The sequence below is a fragment of the Entelurus aequoreus genome, linkage group LG07, assembly GCF_033978785.1.
Source record: "Entelurus aequoreus isolate RoL-2023_Sb linkage group LG07, RoL_Eaeq_v1.1, whole genome shotgun sequence".
Lineage (NCBI taxonomy): Eukaryota > Metazoa > Chordata > Actinopteri > Syngnathiformes > Syngnathidae > Entelurus > Entelurus aequoreus.
In genome coordinates this window covers 59,873,935-59,897,737 of record NC_084737.1, presented here as the reverse complement: position 1 = coordinate 59,897,737, position 23,803 = coordinate 59,873,935, and the positions used below count along the sequence as shown (strand labels likewise).

Below are 23,803 nucleotides of genomic sequence, written 5' to 3'. Positions count from 1 at the left end.
TATTTTGTTACTTATCTGTTCCAAAATGTCTGACCAAGGCTGTATACTAAAACAACTCTTCCCTTTGGAAAAACATTCTGTTAAAAACCGAATCATACCAAAAGTGGGGCGTATGAAAACTGAGGTACCACTGTATCTATATTAGTTTTATTGAAAGCTGAGAAGTCTATCAGTAAAGATAAACAAAATGGTTCCAATATGTTGTTTATCCTCTTTGGTGTTCAGTCTCCTCCCCCTCCCTGCTGCTTCCTCCACACATTGTTGGCTGCTGGCAAGCAATGCAGAGCGCATGATCATAAGGGGACAAATCAACAGCAAGAGAGGGAAGATTTTTTTCATCTGCTCTATTATATAGCGATACATCATAACAACCCATCCTCATATCTAATGTGACTGAGGTCACTCGGCGCTTACGGTAAATGGAAGTATTGCAGGTCGCACTTTGACCCGTCACATTGGGACTGCTCCTTTTTGTATCTAAAATACAGGTAAAGTTATGCACTTCATTTTCTGTTCACTTGTATATTACCTTTGAAGACAAAAGCTACTTTTGAGAATGGAATGCAAAATGCAAGACACCAATTCTAATTTTAGACCTAATCTTGGTGAAGAGGATCTGAACTGAACTAACCGTGATAAACATAGGCTGTGTCTCAATTCGTACACTTTTTAATTTACACTTAAGCTGTGTCTCAAATCAAATCATTTACAGGTGAAATTCCGAACATTTGAATATCAAGCAAAGGTTTGTTTATTCCAGCAATTATTTAGAAGATTAAACTAATATATTACACAGGCCAATGCAACTTAAGATATTTCAAGCCTTCTTTTTATATAATGTCAATATTATGGTTCACAGTTTATTCATCCATTTTGTACCGCTTGTCCCTTTCGGGGTCGTGAGGGGTGCTGGAGCCTCTCAGCTGCATTCGGGCGGATCCAACACAGACAGACAACATTCACAACCTCAAATTGAAAATCTCAGAAAATGTGGGGTTTTCAAAAACTGTATGATCACCAAAATTATAACAAAGGCTTGAATTATCTCACTTTGTATGTAATTAGTTTATCACATTAGTTTCACGTTTAAAGTTGAATTGCTGACATGAATGCTTTTGCACGATATTAAAATGTTTTGAGTTTCACCTGTATTGGGGATGTAACTATAAATGTTAACTGTGCTAAAACTCCAGAGGGTTAGTATTACCGTAAAAAAAAAAAAAAAAAATTAACTGTGACTGATAACTGTACTTTCATGAACTCCCAGACTGACTGGTGCCAGCTTGCTAGCTTAAATCATAACATGAGTAAAAAAAGAGAAATCAATCTTTTTTCCCATTAAGAAACGACAGACCACAATCTCAATTTATATAAACACATTACTATCACAGCAACTAAGCTATTTAATTGTCCACAATAAACCTACAAGGTGTTTTATGGCGTGTCAAGGACTGTTGAAAAGAGTAGGATACCACAACTCCTGCCAGAAATAATAAATAATGCATATAGATTTAATATAATACATATAGATTTAATTTGTTTTTCACTTTTCATTTAAATTCATCTTAGTTTTACAGTACAAACCTATGTTCAAAACAAAAACAGTTTAGCCATTAAAACTGATAAAATACTAAGAATAAAACACTATCAGTGAAGCATAAGAAACAACACAGGCAAAATAGTTTTATGTTTGCAAAACTATTTATCTTAGCTATTTTGTTTTTAAAATAACTTTGCCAATGTGTGCATATATACTTTTAGAGCACATAGCAATACTGTGATAATAATTATAACCATGACATGAAATCCCTTTCCTGTATAGATATTGTCAGGTTCAAACACTGATGACATCTATTAAACAAGACAAGAAGCAAGGAATTAAACAGAGACATAATTAAATTTGGCTCAGTGAGGAGAAACGCATACATATGTACCCTTGTAAAGTGTCACTACGCTCTGCCGAAAGATTGTACGCCTCCTCTTTTATTTGGACATTCCCTGATTACATGGCAACAGCTGTTTCTAAAGGGACGGGAGTCGTAAACAGCCATTGCCTTTGATTACAAAACAGTTCAAAGAAAAGGTTGGTTCAAAGAAAAGGTCGTAAAAGAGTTCAAAGAAGAGGTCGTAAAACAGTTCAAAGAAGAGGTCCCTGGAGGGGAGTCAGGCCCTGCTTCCTCTCCGCTTTGTAGTTCGGGGGTCAAAACAAAATCTTTCTGTGGATTACAATACATCAAAGAAACAGAACACCTTCATGTTGCTTCCCATCCTACACAGTGGAGTTTTACAAGCCTTCTTCTTGGTAGGTTCAAAGACAGCTTTTGTCTTCTCGCCGGGAACTCATGGAAACACAAAGTTTTGTGATAACTTAGATACAATTATTCTGACAGATATATACACACATGCACGCAAACACACGCAAGCAAACACACACACACACAGAGGAACTCTTCAAAACGATATAAATGAGGTACGAAAAAATGTCAACAATCTCCATGAACAGATTATCAATGGTGTACAAAAAGATGTCGCAGATCTCCAAGAACAGGGGCCGTACTTATCAAGCTTCTTAGAATTACTCCTAAGAAGTCTGCTAAGAGTTGACTTAAGAGTAAATAAATTCTTCGCTGAAAGCTGCACTTAAAAGTTAGTTATCAAGCGTCTTACTCACACTTTCAGCGAAGTGTAGGACTGAATATTAAGTGTCACACTCAGAGCTGAATTACGACATTATTATGTGCCGTAAACGGAATTTTAGGTGACGTAATTTCTGTGTCCATAGAAATGACCAATCACGGAAGGGAATCCGTTGTCTAAGAATAAAGAAATATCTTGGAAATATTTAAGTGGACAATGGGAGTGTATATTTTGACAATAAACTACAAAATAATACAAAACAAACTAGTCCCCGCCGGCACTCACGCTACCGCTCCCTCTCTTCTATCGCCCACACACTCACTGACGTCACTCACCTCACGGCCACACACATACGCTACTGTCATAACATTTTCTTTCCAATTCATTAATTAGGCAACTAATTTGAAACTGGTGTGGGTGGCTCTATATATACTAGCCCACTGCAGACATATGCAGAAATCAACAAGGAATCGAAAAGTATTAAATCTGTGACAAAAATAATATCCGCTCTGTCTAAACAATACCGTTTGATCAGCTGCTCGTCATCAAAAAAAAAAAACATTGTTCCGTTCCCTGAACGTTCGCGCACGTCTCTCTCGCCTCAGTGCCATCCCCTGCTGGCAACTCCTAACCACTTAAGACACCTCTGAAGGTCTCTTAAATATTGTGGAGAGTAGGAGTGATTCTTAGACTTAAGAACATTGATAAAAAGCTTTTATCTTAAGTTTGAGAGTAGGACTAAATTTCGCAAATTCTCAGGACTTAAGTGTAAAATGGCACTCTAAGAAGCTTGATAAGTACGGCCCCTGGTTTTCAGAGAGACAAGAGAATCTTGTGATCATATGATGGAATTTAGAAAGTTCAGAGAAGAAATTAAGATTCTCAGTGAAGACTACACAGCATTAAAAGGGCAGGTGGAGAAACTGAAAGAGGAGAATGCAACATTGTGCCAACAGTAGAGTCCCAAGCATCCATACAACACCCTTTGGGACCACAGCAGTGTTGTTGAGAACATTAAAATGGAGATAGAAGCATGCGCCAACAGCTGCAACTAAATAACACTGAATTTAAAAATATTTTAGGGAGGAGATGGCTGCATTGACACAACAGCTCAATGGCAAACAACCAGATATCACCAATCTGGGAAATATCAGTGTTTTGGAAAACATCAATGAGGAAATGGATCAGTTTACACGAAAGAATGACTTCATCATTGCAGGACTACGTATCAATCCTCGATCCTATGCAAGAGCAGTTGACATTAGAGAAGAACCAGATGACATGGACGCTGCTTCAACGGAGCAACAGGTGGTCAACTTTCTGCAATCAAACGAAATTGATGTCGATATTAACACCATTGATGCGTGCATTTCACTGAATAGAAGAGGCAACAACACCACGCCAGTCGTCATCTTGAAGCTTGCCAAGAGGAAATCCAAAATGGCATTGCTGACACAGGGAAAAAAGCTGAAGGGTACATGAACAAACACCTCACTAAACGCAATGCTGAAATCACGAATATTGAAACTTCCAGAGCGACCCAAAACAACAACGATAATGGAGTCTGACGGAAAACGAACATCGACATTCAACTACAAAATTACAACACTCCAAGGGATTACCGAACAAGAAGATATGTAGTCAGGTGCAGATTCATTTACACTTATGAATATTCATAGAGCAACACATAGATTACTGGACAGGAAAGTATGAAACTGAAAACCTTCAGCAGCATAGATTACAATAGTCCAGAATTAGATAAGGATATAGATCCAGATACAATTTTTTTGTTTCATACAAGCAATAATTGTTTTTATTATACAGACGAACAATGTAACGGAAGCATTAAAATCGACAACAAACTGTCGATTATTCATTTAAACATCAAATGTTTTTATGCTAACTACAACAATTTGAAGCATTTTTGGAACAATTCAATAAACCCTTCAAAGTGATCGCTATCTCAGAAATATGGATAGATGCTAAAAAGGAATGGATTTTGACCTGAAAGAATATGAACTAAATTATATCAACAGAACCAACAAAAATGGAGGGTAGTAACTGTGTGCGCGATGAAGGACTTAAAACTACAAAGTGGTAAAAAATATGTCATTGGCTATTGATAATATCTTCGAATGTATAACCATTGAAATATATAATGAAAAAAACAAGAACATATTAAATCACCTAAGTCAAACATTGATATGTTTGAGAACTGGATTAAGGTAACTTTCACTGAAATCAGTCAAAAAAACTTTCTTATGTAGAGACTTCAACATTGACCTCTTGAACCCTAACAAACAAAAGTCGATAAATGACTATAGACACAATGTATAGCCTGAATTTACATTCTAAAACCACAAGACCAAGCAGAATCTCAGGACACAGCGCCACACTTACTGATAATATTTTTTACTAATGATTTTGATAATACCACAAGTGGCCTGCTAATATCTGATATCAGTGATCATCTGCCAGTTTTCATAATCTACGACGGAAACTACAAGAAGAGGAACATTGATGACAAAAATACATTTCTAAGAATTTGCACAGAAAAAAGTATGACAGTTTTCAAGAATGATCTGAGAAATCAAAGTTGGGACAATGTCCACAGTGAAAATGATGTAGATGATGCAGGTGGTAATTTTTTTAATACTTTTGAGATGCTTTATGACAAACATTGTCCATTGAAACAACTTAGTAAGAAGCAAAAGAAAAACAATCAACCGTGGAAAACAAAAGGGTTGAAAAATGCTTGCAAAAAGAAGAATACTTAATACAGAGCATTTATAACAAAGATCTACAAAGACAGAAAACAAGTACAAAACGTATACAAACAAGCTAAGGAAAGAATATAACAGTCAGTTGTTAGACCGGAACAAAAACAACATGAGAGCATCCTAAATAGCATTATTATAAATGGTGCTAGAAAGATTATCCTAAATACTTCTTAGATGGAAATGTAAAAAATGACAAAATGAACAAAGTTTACTTTGTAAACGTTGGAGCAAATCTGGAGGAAAAGATTCCAGATCCCGAGTCAGTTGAGGACTTGAATGACACTATAGACAGAAATCCCAACTCTATGTTCCTAGGAGTGACATAAAAGGAAATTATTAATATGGTGAAAAAAAGTAAATCCAAGACCTCAACTGATTGTAACGGATTTGACATGGAAACGATAAAAAAAAGGTTATTGAAGAGATTTCAGAACCTTTAACATATATCAGCAACCTATCATTTCAAAGAAGCACATTACCAGATCAAATGAAAATAGCAAAAGTCGTACCAATTTATAAGACTGGAGACAAACACAAGTTTACAAACTACATACCTGTTTCTCTACTTCCACATTATCCACTAAAATTATTGAAAAACTGTTTAACAACAGATTTGGACAAATTCATAAATTAAAAGGAAACACTCACAGGCAACCAATGCAAATAAAGAGCCAACATCTTAACATCAATGGCATTAATCAAAATAACAGAAGAGATCACCAATGATATAGATAACAAAACATGTGCTGCTGCAGTGTTTATGGATTTAACAAAAGTATTTGACACAATTAATCATAATATCTTAATAAACAAATCAGAACGGTATGACATCAGAGGGTTGGTCTTGAACTGGGTAACAAGCTACTTACCCAACAGGAAGCAATACGTGAAGATAGGCGAACACACTTCTACAGAGCTGGAAATATCTTGTGGCATCTCTCAGGGATCAATACTCGGACCAAAATTGTTCAATCTTTATATAAGATAGATAGATAGATAGTACTTTATTATATAAACGACATTTGTAAAGTTACAAAGGACTTAACGTTAGTATTATTTGCAGATGATACAACTGTGTTTTGTTTAGGAGAGAACACACAGAAGCTAATGCAAATAATAACAGAAGAAATTAACAAATTAAAAAGATGGTTTGACAAAAACAGACTATCTTTGAATCTCAGTAAAACTAAAATAATGCTATTTGGTAACAGTAGAAGAGAAAGATATAGATGGACCTGGAGCACATCGAGGCTTGCCACCCACTGCCCATGAGGAACCAGAGACCACCAGCTGTCATCATGAGATTCACAAACAGGAAAAAGAAAATCGCACTATTGAAGCAAGGACGCAAACTGAAAGGTACAGATGTTTTCATAAATGAACATTTGACAAAGAAAAATGCTGACATCGCAAGGATCGCACGACAACTTAAAAGGCAAAGCAAGATTCAACAAACCTGGGTAACGAACTGTAAGATCTTCATCAAACTAAATGGGACGCCAGAGGAAGCAAAAGTCTTGGTGGTGAAGAAAGTATTGACATTGATGCAGTACTTGGTATCAATGTAGCTTTGTGACTTCTACATCATCTCAATGCTACCCACACCAAGAACACAGACCACACCAAGTATTGATATGGACATGTTACAGAAGATTTTTTAGACATCTTTACTTCCCTGCATAATAAACATTGCCCTGTAAAAGAATATTTTATAAAAGGAAAAAATAAAAATAGCCCTTGGATCACAAAAGGGATAATTAATGCCTGTAAAAAGAAAAACAATCTGTACAAACTTTTCATCAAAATAAAAACAAAAGAAGTTGAACAACGATACAAGTACAAAAATAAATTAACTGATATTATAAGAACAGGCAAACGGTTATATTATCAAAAAAAAACTATATGAAAACAAAAACAATATAAAAGGAACATGGGATGTTTTAAATAGTCTAATCAAACAAGGATATTCAAAGTTGACCTATCCGGATTACTTTATTGATGAAAACGGTGAAGATTATAATATGAGTAATGTAGTGAATAAGTTCAATAGTTTTTTTTGTAAATGTTGGTCCTAAATTGGGTGTTGATATCCCACACAATGGAGTTACAAAATCAACTATTGAACAGAATTCTTCGTCATTCTTCCTCTCAGCTACAAATAAGCAGGAAGTGGCAAACATTGTGCGGAAGTGTAAAAGTAGGTGCTCCACTGACTGCCATGATATCAACATGATATTGGTTCAAAAAGTTATACTGAATATTGTAAAACACTTAACTTATATATGTAACCTATCATTCCAGACTGGCTGCTTTCCAAGTCAAATGAAAATCACTAAGTTAACTCTGCTCTTTAAAAGTGACAACAAACACGCTTTCACCAATTACAGACCAATCTATCTTTTGCCTCAGTTCTCAAAAATCTTAGAGGAACTATTTAACTCTAGACTTGAATCTTTTCTTGAGAAGCATCATATAATGAATGACGGTCAGTATGGCTTTAGGTCCAAACGAACAACCTCAATGGCGATAACTGAAGCTATTGAAGAAATTACTAATGCACTGGAGCATAAAAGATATGCAGTTGGTATTTTTATTTATCTAAAGAAAGCCTTTGATACCATTAATCATTCAATTCTACTAGATAAAATGGAAAGATATGGAATTAGGGGGCTGGCTGGTGACTGGTTAAAAAGTTATTTAACGGGGAGGGTACAGTTTGTAAAAATGGGTACATTTTTATCTGATACTCTTGGCATTGCTTGTGGTGTCCACCAAGGGTCCGTGTTGGGGCCAAAACTGTTTAATGTATGTATTAATGATATGTTTAATACATCCAAAGTACTGAAATTTATACTGTTTGCAGACGACACAAATATATTCTACAGTAGTGATGATTATAATGAGCTCATAAATACAGTAAACATAGAACTAAACATAGTAAAAAAATGGATGGACACAAATCAATTATCTTTTAATATAAATAAAATTAAGATAGGGATGTTTGGAAATCGCAACATAACGTCTGAACAGAAAATAAGTATTGATGGTACCCAAATTGAAATCGTAAATGAGAATACATTTTTGGGAGTATTAATTGATAGTAAACTATCATGGAAACCTCACGTCAGACACATTAAAACAAAAATCTCAAAAAGCCTCTCAATTATAAACAAAGCAAAACTATACCTCAATGAAAATGCACTCCGTACTCAATACTGCACCTTGGTACTCCTATTCCTTACATACTGTGTTGAAGTATGGGGGGGATACTTACCACAACACAATTCATCCTCTGATCGTATTACAGAAAAGAGCAGTGCGGATCATTCACAACGTTGGTTATTTAGAACATACTCATAATCTGTTTATGCAATCAAAGTTGCTCAAATTTGATGACCTTGTTAAATATAATACATTAATAATCGTATATAAAGCATTTAACTAATTATTGCCGCCTAATCTACAAAGTTTTTTTTATAAGACGAGTGCAGGCTCATAACTTGAGAGGCTTTGGATATTTCTTATTGCCGAGAGCTCAAACCACTCGTAAATGTTTTTGTGTGTCTGTATGCGGAGTAAAACTATGGAACAAACTGGACTTACAACACAAGCAATGCCAAACTATTAATCGATTTAAACTATTATACAAACATGGGGTCTGGTTCAAATATAGAGATGAGGGTCTTTCATTTGACCTGCTGTTGTACTCTGTCTCAAAGTGTTAACATGTGCTCAATGTTTCCTTACCATTATTGCTATGTTGTCTATTACCATTGTTGGTATATTCATTATTCCTACATTGTTGATACAAATTATTGTTACAGTGTAATAATTATTGTTACCTGTGGTAATGCCACTATGATACAACATCTGTATTATAATCCTTCAACAAAGTAACAGTGAAACTCATGTGAATAATCACTGAATGGAGAACTGGGTGGGATTAAATAAATTATCTTCTTCCCACTCCCTTTCAGGCAAAACTGGACAATCATGCATTACATACTATACATTACCTTTTTCACTATATTAATTTATATTATTATGTGTTGTCAACTTTGTACTTTTTTATGTCATTGCCTGAAATAAAAAAATAAATGAATGAAAAATGAAAAGTCAAACACAAATACGGATAGACGGAGTAGATATTGAAAGGATAAAAGAAAATACATTTTGGGTGTAATAATAGATGACAAAATGAACTGGAAACCTCATGTAATAAATATACAACATAAAGCAGCGAGAAACACATCAATAATTAATAAAGCGCTTCATTCACTACTGTGTTACAAAAAAGATCAATTAGAATAATACATAATGTTGGATATAAAGAACATACAAACTCTTTATTGAATCACAAATATTAAAATTAACGACTTAGTGCATTTGCAAACAGCTAAAATTATGTACAAAGCAAACTATAACCTGCTACCTAAGAATTTACAACAATTCTTCTCAACAAAAGAGGAAAAATATAACCTTAGAGAAAAATCTAATTTCAAACATTTGTATGCACGTACGACTCTTAAAACCTTTAGCATATCAGTATGTGGAATTAAATTATGGAATGGATTAAGCAAGGGAATCAAACAATGCACTAATATGACCAGGAGGTAAGACATCACACTTAAGAGACTGTTCAAAATACAAGTGTTCACAAAGTACAAAGAAGAACAATTATCGTAAAAAGCTTGATTTTTTTTTTTTTTAAAGGAGATAATTATTTTTGTGTTTAATATTTGTTTTACTTACTTGTGGTATATTTATTTATTCACTGTTCTGTTACAATCAGAGAACAAAGAAATGGTATAAAACTGTCATGATCCGATGCCTGGATGATGGCTTGATTTATGTTTTGTGGATTTTGTCCTATGTTAGTCTGTTTCCATGCTCTAACATCTTTCCTTTTGTTTACTTTTGGTTTCCGTGGAAACAAGTTCTCCACACCTTCCCTTGTTTCAGTAGTTAGTGTTCCCACCATCTGTTGTGGTTAATCACTACCCTTTATATTATTCAGTCACCCAGCACAAGTCGCTGGGTCAACGCTCGCTCCTCGCAACGTTTAGTCTTGTGTTCACCACGCTCAAGTGTTTTCCCTTCTTATATACTTTCTCGCTGTTCACACTTGGCAACTATTTGTTTTTTTGGCTTCACGCTTTATTAGCGTCTGAGTTTTTGTATTTTCGTTCTGCGTCAAAGAATTAAAACAGACTCCTCCCTGCTTGTCCTTCTGCATTCGAGAGAACACAACCATCGCAGCCATGCATTTCAAAACCTAACAAAAACTGCTATGGTATGAAAAGGGGTAGGGTTAATTAAATAAGCTCTGCTTCTTCCTACTGCTTTTCAGACGTGCTCTAATGAAACAAGTGGAAATATGTGATGCATTACATTGTAATTGTATTGTATGCATGTTCGAAATAAACTGAAACTGGTCAGTTAGAATAATACGTAATGTTGGTTATAGAGAACATTCAGAACAGTTTTTATTGAATCATAAATATAAAAATTCAATGAGTTGGTGCATTTACGAACAAATAAAATTATGCACAAAGCAAATTTTAATCTGCTACCTAAGAATGTAAAAAAAAATATATATATATCCTCAACAAGAGAAAAAAATATAACGTTAAAATTAAACTGAAAACATTTGTATGCATGTACAACACTTAAAACCTTTAGCATATTTCCATTTCACTTTTTTTAAAATGTATTCAAGGTCAAAACAAAAAAAACAATCAACATATCATTGAAATAAATCCTGAATGAAAAGGAGCAGAAAGAAGTATAAACTTATATCAGCTCCTATTCACACAGTTACATTTGTTGTTCAACTCGGAAAACTTATGGCAATATTTCTATTTCATAACATACAACAAAATAAACAAACATGAAAACTCGAAATTACTTCAAATCATACCTATTACATCATCATGATTTTTTTTTTTTAATATAGAAATATATTTACTTCATATTATTCCACTGTCCAGTTTGTTCCACCTTTGACTGAAATTATTATGTCCATTGTCGCCGTTCTCAATATCAATTTACTAAACATCTCAATTCCTTTTAAATTATAGTTACTTTCTCTTTGAACAAATCTCTTAGAATCTTGTTTGGTAGAAATTTTGTATGTGCTTTGTACATGATTTTGAAGATATTATACGCTACCAATTTGTTACATTTCAATACGTTTACTGTTTGAATATTGGGTTTGTGGGTTTCCTGTATGCATTTCCAGTAATTATTATTATAGCTCTCTTTTGTAAAAGGAAAATTGGATTTAAATACTGTATGTTTTACAGGCAATCGAGGAATTATACAAAATATACAATGCTTTTTGATTTAGCAATTCCTTCACTTAGAATAAAATAGCAATAGATTTAGACATTTTACCTTTGTATCATTTATATTTTCAGCAATCATAACACCCAAAAACTTGATCTCCTTTGTTCTTTGAATCTCAACTCCTTCAATGTATAATGAGACATCCGCAATTTTCTACTACTACAAAAAAACCATAAACTTAGTTTTACCAGTATACAAGGACAGCCTATTAACATCAAACCATCTTTTTATTTTGATAAATTCATCTAACCTCTAACACATCTTCAATATGTTGTCCTGGATAAAATAAGGTTGTGTTGTCCCTAAATAAATCACACTTAAACAATTTGGAAACCATAGTAATATCATACAGTACATGAGAAACAGTATTGGTCCAAGGACCGATCCTTGTGGCACTCCACAAATAATATTATGTAAGGCAGATTTCTTATTATTAACTTCCACACACTTTCAGGTAACTTTTGACCCACTCATGTGCCACTCCTCTTATTACATATTTGTACAATTTGACCAATAATAACTTATGATCGAGCGTATCAAATGCTATTTGAAGGCCTACAAATAGGCCTTTTTATCTATTGCAGTTGAAATTTCTTCTGCCATGTCAGTTATTGCTGTTGCAGCTGAGTGATTAGGATGAATCCCATATTGATTGCTTAAAAAATATATATTAAATAAATGTATTTAACCTGATGGCAAACAATTTCTCTATGACCTTTGAGAACTATGGAAGCAGTGATATTGGCCTGTAATTGGAGTACACGTGTTTGTTTCCACCTTTGTAAAGTGGTATCACCTTTGTAAAGTGGTATTATTTTAGCAGTTTTCATATGGTCGGGAATACAACAGAGCAACGCCAGAGAACATTTAACAAGTAGATCATCCAGTGTTGCCATGACAACACTTTTCCTCTCCATTGATGAATCAACTGCAGTATTTCAGAACTGAGTGTTTAGGTTAAGAAAGGTATTAATAGATTTAACTTCATATTTGGTTGTTTGTGTTTAAAGCCATTGAATCCACAAAATGTTTGACGCTCAGCACTGACACAACGACAGCACTAATAGACTCAATAGAAGTGCAAAAGCTGGTCTTCCAGCATCCACGTGCACATGGGAAAATAGATACTATATATATGCAGATTAAGTACTATAAATGGGCAAATGAGGTACTATACATATGTACATATACAAACCCTGTTTCCATATGAGTTGGGAAATTGGGTTAGATGTAAATATAAACGGAATACAATGATTTACAAATCATTTTCAACCCATATTACGCATATTAGGTACTATATACAGTATGTGCATATTAGGTACTATATATGTGCAAATAAGGTACTATATACTGTAGATAGATAGTACTTTATTGATTCCTTCAGGAGAGTTCCCTCAGGAAAATTACAATTCCAGCAGCAGTGTACAGAGTTGAGATCGAATTTAAAAAGTAAAAAGTAAATAATGGGGGTATAAATGGAAACAAAATAGAAAAATATTACAATAGAATAAAAATTAAAAGCAACAATGAGAAAAAAAATATAACAGTAAAATAAGAATATAACAAGACAAACTAGACCGTAGTGACCATGTTATGAAAAATTATTGCACTGTTATTGTTTTGCATCCCCTGTCATCCTAGTAACCCCCCTACCCCCAGAGAGGAGTTGTACAGTCTAATGGCATGTGGGACAAAGGAGTTTTTTAGACTATTAGTCCTGCACTTAGGATGAAGCAGTCTAGCACTGAACAGGCTCCTCTGGCTACTGACAAAGGTATGCAGAGGGTGACTGGCATCATCCAGGATGCTCACTAGTTTTTCCACAGTCCTCTTCTCTGCCACGTCACCAGTGAGTCCAGTTTTATTCCGATCGTAGAACCGGCCCGCCTGATCAGTTTCTCCAGTCTGGAGCTGTCCTTCTTAGATGTACTGCCCCCCCAGCACACTACGATGTAGTACAGAACACTGGCAACGACAGACTGGTAGTACATCAACATATATGTGCATATTAGGTACTACATACAGTATGTGGCATGTGCATATTAGGTACTATATATGTGCAAATTAGGTACTATATATGTGCATATTAAGTACGATGTACAATATGTCCATATTAGGTACTATATATGTGCATATTACGTACTATTTATGGGTAAATGAGGTACTATGTATATGTACATATTAGGTACTATATACATACAGTATGTGCATATTATGTACAAATCCTGTTTCCATATGAGTTGGGAAATTGTGTTAGATGTAAATATAAATGGAATACAATGATTTGCAAATCTTTTTCAACCCATATTCAGTTGAATATGCTACAAAGACAACATATTTGATGTTCAAACTGATAAACATTTTTTTTTTTGCAAATAATCATTAACTTTAGAATTTGATGCCAGCAACACGTGACAAAAAAGTTGGGAAAGGTGGCAATAAATACTGATAAAGTTGAGGAATGCTCATCAAACACTTATTTGGAACAACAGGCAAATTGGGAACAGGTGGGTGCCATGATTGGGTATAAAAGTAGATTCCATGAAATGCTCAGTCATTCACAAACAAGGATGGGGCGAGGGTCACCACTTTGTCAACAAATGCGTGAGCAAATTGTTGAACAGTTTAAGAAAAACCTTTCTCAACCAGCTATTGCAAAGAATTTAGGGATTTCACCATCTACGGTCCGTAATATCATCAAAGGGTTCAGAGAATCTGGAGAAATCACTGCACGTAAGCAGCTAAGCCCGTGACCTTCGATCACTCAGGCTGTACTGCATCAACAAGCGACATCAGTGTGTAAAGGATATCACCACATGGGCTCAGGAACACTTCAGAAACCCACTGTCAGTAACTACAGTTGGTCGCTACATCTGTAAGTGCAAGTTAAAACTCTCCTATGCAAGGCGAAAACCGTTTATCAACAACACCCAGAAACGCCGTCGACTTTGCTGGGCCTGAGCTCATCTAAGATGGACTGATACAAAGTGGATAAGTGTTCTGTGGTCGGATGAGTCCACATTTCAAATTGTTTTTGGAAACTGTGGACGTTGTGTCCTCCGGACAAAAGAGGAAAAGAACCATCTGGATTGTTATAGGCGCTAAGTTGAAAAGCCAGCATCTGTGATGGTATGGGGGTGTATTAGTGCCCAAGACATGGGTAACTTACACATCTGTGAAGGCGCCATTAATGCTGAAAGGTACATACAGGTTTTGGAGCAACATATGTTGCCATCTAAGCAACGCTACCATGGATGCCCCTGCTTATTTCAGCAAGACAATGCCAAGCCACGTGTTACATCAACGTGGCTTCATAGTAAAAGAGTGCGGGTACTAGACTGGCCTGCCTGTAGTCCAGACCTGTCTCCCATTGAAAATGTGTGGCGCATTATGAAGCCTAAAATACCACTGTAGTGGATTGTCCGAAGCTTAAACAGGCAACAAAAGTAGTTTAGTACAACAAATTTATTTACCCATTATCAGAAGAGCAGGTTGAATTAAGTTGGCCGTGCAGACAGACCACATGTTACTCCGGAGTAAACAAGACACACACAAGCCAAAATCACTGTCGAGTTCCGGTCTTCTGCCATTTTTTATATGTCTCTTGTGCGTCATTGTTTGTTATCTAATGCGTCATGATTGTTTTGTTTTGGTTTTGTCTGTTCCAAAACAACCTTGTATCTCTTAGTCATATTTGGAAATTCTAAACATTCTGTAGACAGGTTGGCACAACTCCATATTCACCTTTGTCCCACTGGCACAGAATAGAAGAGAAATTAAATGAGCGTACATTCTTGACAGACATGCAATATAGGTCAAAGGTCAGAAATTCTACTACACCGCAACGGAGACCCCCGGACTGTTGAACAACTTAAGCTGTACATCAAGCAAGAATGGGAAATAATTCCACCTGAGAAGCTTAAAAAATGTGTCTCCTCAGTTCCCAAACGTTTACTGAGTGTTGTTAAAAGGAAAGGCCATGTAACACAGTGGTGAACATGCCCTTTCCCAACTACTTTGGCACGTGTTGCAGCCATGAAATTCTAAGTTAATTATTATTTGCACAAAAAAAATAAAGTTTATGAGTTTGAACATCAAATATCTTGCCTTTGTAGTGCATTCAATTGAATATGGGTTGAAAATGATTTGCAAATCATTGTATTCCGTTTATATTTACATCTAACACAATTTCCCAACTCCTATGGAAACGGGGTTTGTACTATAAATGTACATATTTGGTACTATGTATGTACACATTAGGTACTAAATATGTGCATATTAGGTCAATCAATCAATCAAAGATTATTTGTATAGCCCTTCATCACAGATGTCTCAAAGAGCTGCACAAAACACAATGACATGTACTATATACTGTATGTGCATATTAGATAAGGGCAAGACCAAAGATCCTCAGTCAAAAGATCAAAGAGCTACAAAAAGGTTAGAATACAAGACCATTTCCAAGAAGCTAAAATAATACTGAGTCAATGCCCTCACTGTGGAGCTCTTGGGGAAGGGATGATTCTAAGAAGGTTGAGTGGTAAGCTTAGAATTACACAGGAGTTTATGATCTCAAACTGCGAGCTGAGACCACATGAATAAGTCAGACAGGTCTAAGGTAAATGTGATGTGGTGACATAAGAGCATATTTGAGGTCTTTGGCATTAACTCAACTCTAACATCATCCCGACAGTCACACATACAGGTAGAAACCTTCTCCTTTGGGGTTATAGCGCCAAGTACTAAGTCATGTTTTGCTAAGGGATCAAATACTTTTTTTGATTTATAGACTTCAAACGAAAAAATATTTTTGTTGGTAATCTGTTTCACTCTGTTAAAATGAACCTAGCAAAAGAATATGGACTGTTCATGTGTTTGTTGTAAATTATTTCCCACACTGTTCAAAAAAAGTCACTGACACCTTTTTTCTCAGGGCGATGGACATTCAGAATCCGCACACCTTTTCGGAAACAGGACTGCTATACAGGTAAGTTTGGGCTCACGTAGTAGCAACTACTACTATTCGTAAAAACACTAAGCAAAACTGAAGTCCATATACATTGTGTTTCCCTCATGTGTTCTCTTTTGCAAGATTGGCTCACATAATGCACTCTGGTCATAACCGGCAAAGACCTCCAGAGTTCAACCGGCGCCACCGTAGAACAAAGAACATGAAGTGAGCTTTTTGGAAGACCACATTGGACACCTTTGGTGTAATTAATTGTTTAAATAATTTTAAAAAAGAATTACTTATTTTAATTAACATATTTGTTGTTCTTCTAGCAACTCTCTGTGGCCTTTGGCTGAACAAAACATGAACAACTGCAACAACAACGACGGGTACGATTACATTGATATATAACAATATACAATCGTGGTCAAAAGTTTACATACCGGTACACTTGTAAATAACATAATGTCATGGCTGTCTTGAGTTTTCAATATTTTCTACAACTCTTATTTTTTTGTGATAGAGTGATTGGAGCACATACTTGTTGTTCACAAAACATTCATGAAGTTTGGTTCTTTTATAAATTTATTATGAGTCTACAGAAAATGTGACCAAATCTGAGTCAAAAGTATACATACAGCAATGTTAATATTTGGTTACATGTCCCTTGGCAAGTTTCACTGCAATAAGACACTTTTGGTAGCCATCCACAAGATTCTGGTAAGCTTCTGGTTGAATTTTTGACCACTCCTCTTGACAAAATTGGTGCAGTTCAGCTACATTTGTTGGTTTTCTGACATGGACTTGTTTCTTCAGCATTGTCCACACGTTTAAATCAGGACTTTGGGAAGGCCATTCTAAAACGTTCATTCTTGCCTGATTTAGCCACTTTTGACGTGTGTTTGGGTCATTGTCCTGTTGGAACACCCAATTGCGTCCAAGACAAAACCTGATGATTTTAGGTTGTTCTGAAGAATTTGGAGGTAATACACCTTTTTCATTGTCCCATTTAATCTCTGTAAAGCACCAGTTCCATTTGCAGCAAATCAGGCCCAGAGCATAATACTACCACCACCATGCATGACGGTAGGAATGGTGTTCCTGGGATTAAAGGCCTCATCTTTTCTCCTCCAAACATATTGCTGGGTATTGTGGCCAAACAGCTACATTTTTGTTTCATCTGACCACAGAACTTTCCTCCAGAATGTCTTATCTTTGTCCATGTTATGTCAGATGAAACACAAATTGAGCTGTTTTATCAATAAAACATCACATTTTATACAGAAATTAGGCTATTTTCAGGAAGAAGTACGTCATGCATAGTACAATATCACAACAAATGGCAATTATATGGTTATTGTCAGTACTATCAGAAAACAAAGACTAAAACGAACTACAACCAATGCTAGCAATGGTTATACTGGTGAAAATAAGTAGAGCATGCTTAGCAGCCTAATGTACGCCCAAAACTAAAGAGGTCTTGAGCCAAGACCCGAAGGCCACATCTAGCCTCCTTATCATTTTAAAAGCCTGGAAGTAATACATTCACTTTCTGTTCTTACTAAAAAGTATTCTTTCTTTACATTTTGACCGAAAAAACTGAGGGCTGTCAAACAGAACTAGTTCAATGGTGCGATTAATCACAAAAATGACTGCATCAATCATGTGTATACTCAGATTTATCACGCATTAATTGCATTTGTGTAAAAATATTGGGGTCTTTTCTTGAGTTAATTTCAATTATGAAATCAAGTAATAACCTGCAGTTAATCAATATTAATATGATTGAAAAATACTCATTTCACAGCAGTAAACAAATCCATAATACTTCTTGCAATTGCATACCTTTTAAACTTTAATATTATCTAATATGCAACAAATATAAAATATGTACAGTACAGGCCAAAGGTTTGGACACACCTTCTCATTCAATACATTTTCTTTATTTTCATGACTATTTATAGATTGTCACTGAAGGCATCAACACTATGAATGAACAACATGTGGAGTTATGTACTTAACAAAAAAAGGTGAAATAACTGAAAACACGTTTTATATTCTAGTTTCTTCAAAATAGGCACCCTTTGCACACTCTCGATGAGCTTCAAGCACACCCGTGAAATGAAAACCATTTCAGGTGACTACCTCTTGAAGCTCATCGAGAGAATGCCAAGAGCGTGCAAAGCGGCAATCAGAGCAAAGGGTCGCTATTTTGAAGAAACTAGAATATAAAATATGTTTTCAATTATTTCACCTTTTTTTGTTAAGTACATAACTCCACATTCATAGTTTTGATGCCTTTAGTGACAATCTACAATGTAAATAGTCATGAAAATAATGAAAACACATTGAATGGAGAGAAGGTGTGTCCAAACTTTTGGCCTGTACTGTACATCATACATTCAGAAAATGTTTTGTTAAATTAAAAATAAATATTTAAATATCAGCCTGACTCATAATTTCAAAGCAAGTTCTCCATCAAATTGTACAATTGTAAAAATGTCAACAGATTTTACGGTGGAAACCCACAGCTCCTTCACCAGAGCTTTAGCGTTTATTCTTATTTTTAAAATTGAGATTTTTTTTTTTTTGCAATGAATTTACAAAAAGTCTAACATTTTCGAATGTGTAGGCAATTGTGCAATAATATCATGAGGCCAATCATGATACATCTATTATCATATATTATTCACTGTTACAACCATTCTGAGTGGAGCCATAACTGCAATGTGGCCTCAATGGTTTCCATTGTAAATAGTAAGTGGGTAAATAGGACACGTTAAATAGTGTGTGCTGTTACAGTGCCCCCTTCAGGACACCAGAGCTATTGTAAAACAAAACAACCTTACTATGCAGCTAATTATTACAACTTTCTTCTTCAGCAAACAAAACGACAAGCAAGGCGAGAAGAAGGAAGATCCAAAGAAAGATGACAAGGACAAGCAAGACGAGAAGAAGGAAGATCCAAAGAAAGATGACAAGGAAAAGAAAGACGATAAAAAAGATGACAAGAAAGACGATAAAAAAGATGACAAGAAGGATGATAAAAAGGAAGAACCGTAGGTTACGCAGGAATTTTTCCATTCTAGAAAATCTGATTCTATTCTGACCAATTTCAAAAATATAGCCTTAGCCAAACTGACTACGTGACTTCATTCAAGTGTCGTTAAAGTTTGTACAGTTAAAAATTCTGATTCATCAAGTATAACATAACCTTTAACATTGATGTGTGTACCAGATGGCATGTTCACTCACAAGGTGACTGAACAACAGGTTGACAGCCTAGAGCTTTTAGCTCAAAGCCGAGTGCAGCTGGGATAGGCTCCATTAGATTATCCAAAGAACGACGGTAGTTCTGCTAAGTTATAAATATTAAAATGGTGATGGTTATTTCTTCAGAAAGGAGGTGTGGATCATGGACCCTGCCACGGATACATACTATTACTGGTTAAGCACCATCTCCATCCCGGTCTTCTATAATCTGATGTTCCTGGTGGCCAGGTCTGGACTGATTTCGCATGAAGTAATGAAGGTATAGTTTCAATTTCACAACTTATTCAATGTGTTGGTGCACTACAGGTCCTGCTTCAATGAGCTGCAGAACACTAACATAGTGTTGTGGATGGTGTTGGACTACACCTCAGATGTCCTTTACTGTGCAGACACTTTTGTGCGAGCAAGAACAGGTTTGTGAACTTGGCTGATTGTCTGCAGTTCTTACAAGGACCTTGATAGTAATAATCAAGCTCTGGTTTCTCATAGGTTTCTTGGAGCAAGGGCTGCTTGTTCGGGATCCAAAGGTACTGAAGGAAAAGTACATGAAAACACGCCAGTTCCAACTGGACATTGTATCCATGATTCCCACTGATGTTGTCTTTTTCCAAATTGGAGTCAACAATCCAGAGTGGAGGTTCAATCGCCTCTTTAGGTTGGCTCGGCTTTTTGAATTTTTTGACAGAACTGAGACTCGCACCAACTTCCCAAATATTTTTCGAATTGGCAATCTTGTACTTTACATTATCATAATTATCCACTGGAATGCTTGCCTCTATTTTGCAATCTCCAAGGTTCTGGGATTTGGATCGGACACATGGGTTTATCCTGGAACAAAAAATGCTGACTTCCAACGTCTCGCCAGGCAGTACATATACTGCTTCTATTGGTCCACATTGACCCTGACCACCATTGGGGAGACACCACCTCCAGTTCGTGACATCGAGTACTTCTTTGTTGTGGTCGACTTTCTCACTGGGGTTTTGATCTTTGCTACAATTGTAGGCAATGTTGGTGCCATGATATCTAACATGAACGCCGCTCGTGTGGAGTTCCAGGCCAAGATAGATTCTATCAAGCAATACATGCAGTTTCGGAAGGTCACCAAAGACCTGGAAGTCAGAGTGGTCAAGTGGTTCGATTACTTGTGGACGGAGGAGAAAACTTGCGATGAAAAGCAGGTGCTTAAAAACCTTCCAGATAAGCTCAAGGCCGAGATCGCCATCAACGTTCATCTGGAAACACTGAGTAAAGTACGCATTTTTCAAGACTGTGAGGCAGGTTTGCTTGTTGAGTTAGTCCTCAAATTGCAACCCCAAGTTTTTAGTCCGGGTGACTACATTTGTAAAAAGGGGGACATTGGAAGGGAAATGTACATTATTAAGGAAGGTAAGCTAGCGGTTGTGGCGGATGATGGGGTGACCCAGTTCGTGGTCCTTAGTGATGGCGCTTACTTTGGAGAGATCAGCATTTTGGGCATCAAGGGGAGTAAGGCTGGAAATCGAAGAACAGCCAACATTCGAAGTGTGGGCTACTCAGACCTATTTGCCTTATCTAAAGACGACCTGATGGAGGCGCTCACCGAGTACCCTGACGCTAAGAACGCTTTGGAAGATAAAGGTCGGGCTATTCTGATGAAGGACAACCTCATAGATGAGTCACTTGTCACAGCGAGAGACGCCAAAGATTTGGAAGAAAAAGTGAACGGAGTTGAGGCTAGCTTGGATGTCATGACGCTCAAATTTAAAAAGCTGACAGGTCATTACGAATCGTCCCAGCGAAAACTCAAACAACGACTTACTAATTTGACAAATCAAGTCACAACCCTCAGTCGCTGATGACTAGCATGCGTTTGGGAGTTGGTCTTCTTAGCAATTCTTCTTCAGATGGGTTCTGTTTTGGAGATAGTCATCTTCAGTTCGCTATGTTAATAAAGACTATCATTTTAATATGCACGTGACAAGCTTGTTTTCTTAACTCGCTCGAGACGGATGGCCATCCCACACTGCCTGGGTTTTATCTGAGGGTTTTTTTCTCATTGGGGGAGAGTTTCCTTGCTCTCCGTCACCAAGTGCTAGATCATGTGGGTTTCAGTTGGGTCTTTCATTTTGTTGCTCATGGCACAGGTCTGGGACCAGACAACTCTGCTACTTTTGGAAGGTTGATCACTTGAGCACAATGTGTGCTTGTGAAGTTTTGACATGTTCCAAATAAAAATGAAATTGAAACACGACACATTATGCAAACTATGTATTCTCCTATTTATATGTACACACACATCTATCAATCATCAACATTTTATGGGAGGGGCATCGTACACTGCAAGTTCTTGCTACAGGGTGATCAACAAGACAGCCTGCAGCGTTTGCTTTGTTTAGTGCGCAAGAAGAGGTGAGAGTTGGGGCAGGACAACGCCATGCTGGAGCAACCTTACTCACCTGACCTGGCACCACGTGATTTTTCTCCTCTTTTCCAAATTCAAAGGAGTCATCAAGAGGATCCGTTTTGGAGTGTCGGACAACATGAAGATTGCCGTGACAAAGGAGCTGCGGAGAATCCCTGAAAATTGTTCCACGTGTGAAGGTGTGGCAGCGAAGACTGGGGAAGTGATAGACTCTAGGGTGGAAAGTTTACTTTGTATTTGAAATATATTTTAATTGACAAACTCAAATGTTGCCATACTTCTTAGTGTGGATGTATTTAAGCACTCACATGATTAAAAGCAAGTAATGGCACAAATTAAACCTACTCAAGAGTTGAATGAACTCATTCAAATCAGTTTCCTCTCTCAGGCTAAATCAACTCAAAAGTTTGCAGCGAAACCTAAGACTTTGCTGAACTACCTTTGTCAAAAAGGGAACAGGTGTTCTTCTCCGAATAAAGTTTTTCAGAAATACACAACACAATGGGCTTTACGGATTTGAGCTAATCAGCAAACTGTATTGTGTTCATAGGGCCAAATATCATATCCAAAGTGTCATCATATATAAATATTGTTTTGTTTTTATTTAAGTATCGTCAACACAGGAAGACATGGAAACAAAAAATGCTTCAGACAATCGTGGCAACCTGTGGGCCCCCCACAAAAAACATTCTGAAAAAAGTCTAAGTGCACTTACACAGCTCGGTCTAATGATGCCCTCCCATAAGATTGAAAAGAGAGAATTGGAGCAAAAAACTGTTGCTTTGCAATTGGAATTGTGAGCGTTTTCCTGTTTTTTTTAAGAGTAGCTAATGCTACTCTTAAAAAAAAACTAACTTCGAAAGATAACTTTATGTTCAGTAATGCCAGACAAAAGCAATTGGTTATAGTGCTTTGTCCCAGATTTGCATTGATTGATTAGTATTAAACTTTTTACCATGTTCTGTTTCACTGAGGATGAAAAACCCAGGTTTAACTTCAAATAAATAATTACATAAATGATTTTTTCTTTACATCAAAAAGAAAGGTGGGAGGCAGCAGCACATCCCATGTAGATGAGTACTTTGATCAGGACATCTCTGTGCTTACACGGACTGATAATGTTGCTTGACTATGTAGGCTCAGTGGAGGGACTACCATTTTTTCCCCCTCTGCCGCCGCTTACATCTTGCCGGATTAAAAAAAGAAGGGCGGGACCAAATGGGCAGACAAAGAGTCTATTTGCAGTGCATTAGGGACATGTGGTGGTAAAAGTTGTACCGGGCAGGGCCTCAGAGCATGCCAAACCCTTTGGCATAGGTGATGGCTTTCAGCAGTCGCTCAGTCAGCTTCTCCTTGCTGCTGTACTCTGGCAGCAGTAGCACATTAAAGCAAGTATGAGATGTTGGTAGT

At 36.4% G+C, this 23,803-nt stretch overlaps 2 protein-coding genes across 2 annotated transcripts in view; one reads left to right on the top strand and one right to left on the bottom strand.

Moving 5' to 3' along the window:
• The first annotated feature begins 273 nt into the window (after positions 1 to 273).
• On the top strand, positions 274 to 23,191 carry LOC133654093 (cyclic nucleotide-gated channel cone photoreceptor subunit alpha-like). Its single transcript, XM_062054100.1, has 8 exons — positions 274 to 488; positions 16,699 to 16,752; positions 16,858 to 16,941; positions 17,049 to 17,105; positions 19,599 to 19,775; positions 20,116 to 20,217; positions 20,296 to 20,402; positions 20,479 to 23,191. The coding sequence occupies exons 2-8, from the start codon at positions 16,703 to 16,705 to the stop codon at positions 21,825 to 21,827; spliced, it is 1,926 nt and encodes a 641-aa protein (XP_061910084.1). The 5' UTR covers positions 274 to 488; positions 16,699 to 16,702; the 3' UTR covers positions 21,828 to 23,191.
• The window catches only part of ube3a (ubiquitin protein ligase E3A), a 31,472-nt gene continuing 29,959 nt past the window's right edge, over positions 22,291 to 23,803 (bottom strand). Inside the window, exon 11 of the mRNA XM_062054099.1 lies at positions 22,291 to 23,803. Within this exon, the coding sequence (XP_061910083.1) occupies positions 23,683 to 23,803 (121 nt within the window). The 3' untranslated portion in view covers positions 22,291 to 23,682.